General features: G+C 54.8%; 1 protein-coding gene across 1 annotated transcript; it reads left to right on the forward strand.

Moving 5' to 3' along the window:
* The first annotated feature begins 8 nt into the window (after nucleotides 1–8).
* Nucleotides 9–2,159, forward strand: MRPL28 (mitochondrial ribosomal protein L28). Its single transcript, XM_010076065.1, has 4 exons — nucleotides 9–119; nucleotides 404–538; nucleotides 1,190–1,276; nucleotides 2,082–2,159. The coding sequence occupies exons 1-4, from the start codon at nucleotides 63–65 to the stop codon at nucleotides 2,157–2,159; spliced, it is 357 nt and encodes a 118-aa protein (XP_010074367.1). The 5' UTR covers nucleotides 9–62.
* The last annotated feature ends 2,155 nt before the right edge of the window (nucleotides 2,160–4,314 follow it).

The following is a 4,314-nucleotide window of genomic DNA, read 5'->3' on the forward strand; positions in this document are numbered from 1 at the left end:
AGCTGTTCGAGCGGCAGTTCTACAGCGAGATCCTGGACGCCACGCTGACCATCACCGTCACCATGCGGACGCTGGACCTCATCGACGAGGCCTACGGCTTCGACTTCTACATTCTCAAGGTACCGGGGGGCTGCGCCTGCGCTGGTGACCTGTCAGCGCAGGTCTGAGGCTTCTGGGCTTTCATGCTCCCTTGATTGGAGCCTTGGTGTTAAAGACCAGACCCGTGATCAGATCCGTTCTGGAACATACCGACGGGATCTTTCCCTTCTCATAACAAGGGACCCACGAGCCTCTACGGCGTGTGGCTAAACTGCCGGTGTTGTCTGCGTGCCGATAAACTTGCATGTTCTCTAGCAGCAGTTCATCTCTTAGTGCAGTGTAACATCAGACTTTATTTCTCCAGACTCCAAAGGCTGATATGTGCTCGAAGCTGGGGATGGATTTGAAGCGAACAATGCTGCTGCGGCTCGCGCGGCGGGATCCTAAGCTGCATCCTGATGACCCCGCCAGAAGAGAGGCGATCTATAATAAGTACCAGGTGGGCGCCTCACCTGCTGTTCCTGCCCTGGTGTCTGCAGGGATGTTTGCTGGTTGTCCGGACCGATAACGCCCGAATCACCCTGTCACAGCACAAGCCAGCACTTGTGCCCCCGTGTTTAGGGTTAAGGGTATGGGTGGAGGAGACCTAAACATCACTGACAGGTTTTCCTTGTCTCTCTGTGGGCTGCTAATTTCTGTATTGATAATTTAGGAAGATAAAAGCCCGTGTTTTTGCTGTGATGGAGGCCGGTGAGGGTCTGCAATAAGCACTGCCCACAGCAGTGAGGATTTGTCCTGACACGGCAGCGAGGAGCCCAGACTGCGTGTGTGCAGTTTGGTTCTATGTGGCTGATGATGTTGCCAGCATAGAAACACCACCAGCATCTGCGGTGCGTGGAGTTGTGCTGGGAAACAGTCCCAGAACTACCCCAAGGAGAGGCACAGCAGTGGACACAACTGCTCAGACAAAGCAGGGCCTTCGCAAAGGGGAGAGGAGAGAGGGAAAGTGGATTTTGATTGTTAGAAATGAGGGAACAGTGTTTTGAGATTTGTCTGTAGTAATGTTCCTACTGGATTGCATCTTTGTGGGACTTGGATTTGCATCTTAGTTACCTGGAAAGACTGTACCACCTGCTCCCTCTTTTATCAGGAATTTGCGATCCCGGAAGAGGAAGCTGAATGGGTTGGCTTGAGTTTAGAAGAAGCAATAGAAAAACAGAGGCTCCTAGAAAAAAAGGTGAGTTCCTAAGGCAGTGCTTAGCTCTGAGGTGTCTTAGCTGCATCTGGCTGCACGCTGTAAACCAGATCCCCTGATCAGAAGAGAGAGATTCAGGGGGGATGGCTTGTAACTGCTGCCCCATTGTATGAACATCTTTGCTGTTGGTTGCTGTCTGCTGTGCTTCGTGTGCTTTGGGACACACAGAGAGAAGCTCACAGTCACTCAGTCTGTGACCCTCCGTCACTGGAGCTCCCTCCTTAGAAGCAATATGGGGAGGGGGGTGCACCAGGGAGCTGCTGGGGCAAAGGGGCCTCCTGGGGCGGGGGGTTCCCTTGGTGCCGTTTCCCCCAGGCTTGTTGGGAGGGGACAGGAAGGGCAGGAGCGGTGACTCCACCAGGCAGTGCTGGGCCCTGAACCCTGTGGGGTGCAGCCTCTTTGGGGGGTACGTTCTCCCGAAGGGCTTCAGTGCAGCTGATTTAGGGCAACATGAGGAGGGAGGGAAGTGTTTCTAGAAGGGATCCCTGGGAGCTTCTGGTGATTCTCATCTGCAGGCAGAACTGGGAAAGCTGGTGAATGTCCCACACAGGTGCCTGTCATCTCTGAGGCAAGGTTACAGAGCTGAGCAGCAGCTGTGGCTGGGGGGGGGAGTAGAGCAGCAGGTTGCCTCATTCAGCCACTGAAAAAAAACCTTGGCCTATTTTCCTCTGGGTTTAACTGTTAAAAGTGCTGCAGGCCTGGCTCCACAGGCCCACCATTTTACTTCACCCCTTGCTGCTGCTCAGGTTTGCTCCTTTGAAGTGGTTTATCCTCTGCTCTGTTTCAGGACCCTGTGCCACTCTTTAAGGTGTACACTGAAGAGCTCGTCAACCAGCTGAAAGAGCAGGCATCACAGAAGCAGTAGGAGGAAACAAACCTTTGGAGCAAAACCCCTGCTGCAGATCAGGCTGTGGGGTTCAGTGAGTCTTCTGTCTGAACCACGCTGCGTGGAAGGGGCCACGTGGAGAGCGTGCCCAGGAGCGTGTTGCAGTCATTGAAGTCTAATAACAGCCTAAATTCAATGAGGAACCGTTCCTGGGGGCTGAGGAAAGAATTTCTGTCCTGTGGCCTCTGAAAGCATTCTTGTAAGACTGACTTAACGTGGTTCTTCTGCCTGTACGAGTAGTTGGCTGCTGTTGAGAGCTCGATCGGGATATAAAAAGCAATATGCATTTTGGGAATATCAGTAAACTTTTCTCTGATGCTCATTGCTCGTTAGTGTATTATAGCAGGGAGCGTGTAATGCAGCAGTGGTGTGGCAGATCAGTCCCCAGCCTTCTGCAGCAGGGACAATTGTGCCCCAAAAACATGACCCCAGCCCCCTGCCTCCAGCGGTGTCTGCCAGCAGGTGGGGCTGAGCTCCTCAGCCCTGCAGCTCGCTCCAACCCCTTGGGTTCCAGCGCTGCTTCTGTTTGAAGGTGGTGACTTTCAAATCTTTTCTTTTGTGAAAATGTAGCTGAAGTGAGTGTTCAAGCCTTTGCTCCTGGCTGGCACCGAGGGACTGAAAAGCACTTACTGTAATTACACGTTAGTGAACAGCACTGTGGGTCACTGGTGTCGTCTGGAAGCTCTGTGGTCCTGCAGTGGGTTTCTGGCTGGAGGAAAACCAGCCTCTCCTCCTTTTCCCTTCAGCTCTGAGTGAGGGCTAAATGCAGAGCTTGCAGGATGGATCTCAGCTGACCCATATCTGGATTGTCACTTGTCCCCAGAAGAGTCTTCACCTTAGCTGTGTTTTGGGATGAGGCACGCTGCCCCTCAGTCTCTCTACGGGCTCAGTTTCTGAGCCACAGGACCCATGATGAGAGAGAAATTGAGTTTATAGAGCAGCGCGAGTCCCCTCTGCACTGGAATGGAGTAGGACCGCTAAGTTCTCTGTGCCTTAACGTCTGCCTTAAAGATTTGGGGGAGAGGTTCTGTGGAGGTGGTTGCTGATCTAAATGGTGGCATGTCACGAAGACCAGGCTTCTCTGCTGCGTTTTGGGCCAGGGAATGGGTTGGAGTCCTCCAAGGGGTATTTGAGGGGGTATTTGAGCCCCCAGGTGAGCGTGGCAGAGCTGCACAGCCCCTGACTGGTAGGGCTGGTTGGTCAGGAGCTGCCAGGCTGGGGCTGTGCTGGCTCTTCACAGGCACAGGAGGCTCAGCGCTGCAGGGGACAGGTTGGGTGGCAGAAGCTGGGGTGTTTCCAGCCTGCCTGCGTGGCTTGACTCCAGCAAGTCCAGCTTCTCAAGAGCAAACTGGCACAGAAGGTCACATTTGCCTAATTAATGATTTCGTAGCCAGGCCGGCACAATGACATTTGCTTATTTTCTCCTCCTTCTGCAACTGAGCTGAGTGGGAAGCTGCTGCCCAGCTCCTCAGGGACCCTGACACTCTGCCCTCATTAGAGATAATTAGCTGGGACAAGCTCCTTGTTTGACAGCTCTGCTCATCATTAGGGCCAGCACAGCTCATGCATTTTAATGCAGCTCTGAGCAAAGCTCCGGACTCTGGTTCTGTCCCAGCCCCCTCTGTAGCTTTACTGGAACATGCTGGTGCAGGTCTGGCCTCTGGGGCCCGGTGCGGCCACAGCAGAGTGGGGCTGGTACCTGCCCGGGTCCTGCCCTCAGCCTCGGGGGGGGTCCCTGGGTGCCCCCCAGCTCCTCGGTGGCGCGGAGGCTGTTTGGGGTGGCTGAGTGGGCAGTTACCAGCTGCTTCGCTGTACTGGGGGCTGGGAGGTTTTAGTTACGTAGAATTATTTTCCAGTGGTGTGGTGCCGTACCTCTCGGGGGGAGCTTTGGCTGCATGTCCTCCCCAGCTGCACTGCTGGCATCGCCTGTCCTTGATGTTGACCCTGTTCTTCAGCACTGCTCGTTGTGCGTGCCCAGGCTGCAGGAAGGTTTGCTGGGTGACGAGGGGTAGCGGGAGCTTTTGGCCGGCCCTGGGGGAGAGCTCCTGTCCCGCTGGGGGTGGGGGGTGCTAATGGGCGCACTGCAGGCGTGCCACAGGAGCTGTGGGAGCTTCTCTGTGGGGAGGCTGTTGGG

The sequence above is a fragment of the Pterocles gutturalis genome, unplaced genomic scaffold (genome assembly GCF_000699245.1).
Source record: "Pterocles gutturalis isolate BGI_N339 unplaced genomic scaffold, ASM69924v1 scaffold10448, whole genome shotgun sequence".
NCBI lineage: Eukaryota > Metazoa > Chordata > Aves > Pterocliformes > Pteroclidae > Pterocles > Pterocles gutturalis.

Excerpts from the sequence above, each read along its gene's own strand:
- MRPL28 (XM_010076065.1), top strand. The coding sequence starts at position 63 with ATGCGGACGCTGGACCTCATCGACGAGGCCTACGGCTTCGACTTCTAC. Across the intron at positions 539-1,189 it reads CGATCTATAATAAGTACCAG|GAATTTGCGATCCCGGAAGA; the intron begins GTGGGCGCCTCA and ends CTCTTTTATCAG. Across the intron at positions 1,277-2,081 it reads AGAGGCTCCTAGAAAAAAAG|GACCCTGTGCCACTCTTTAA; the intron begins GTGAGTTCCTAA and ends GCTCTGTTTCAG.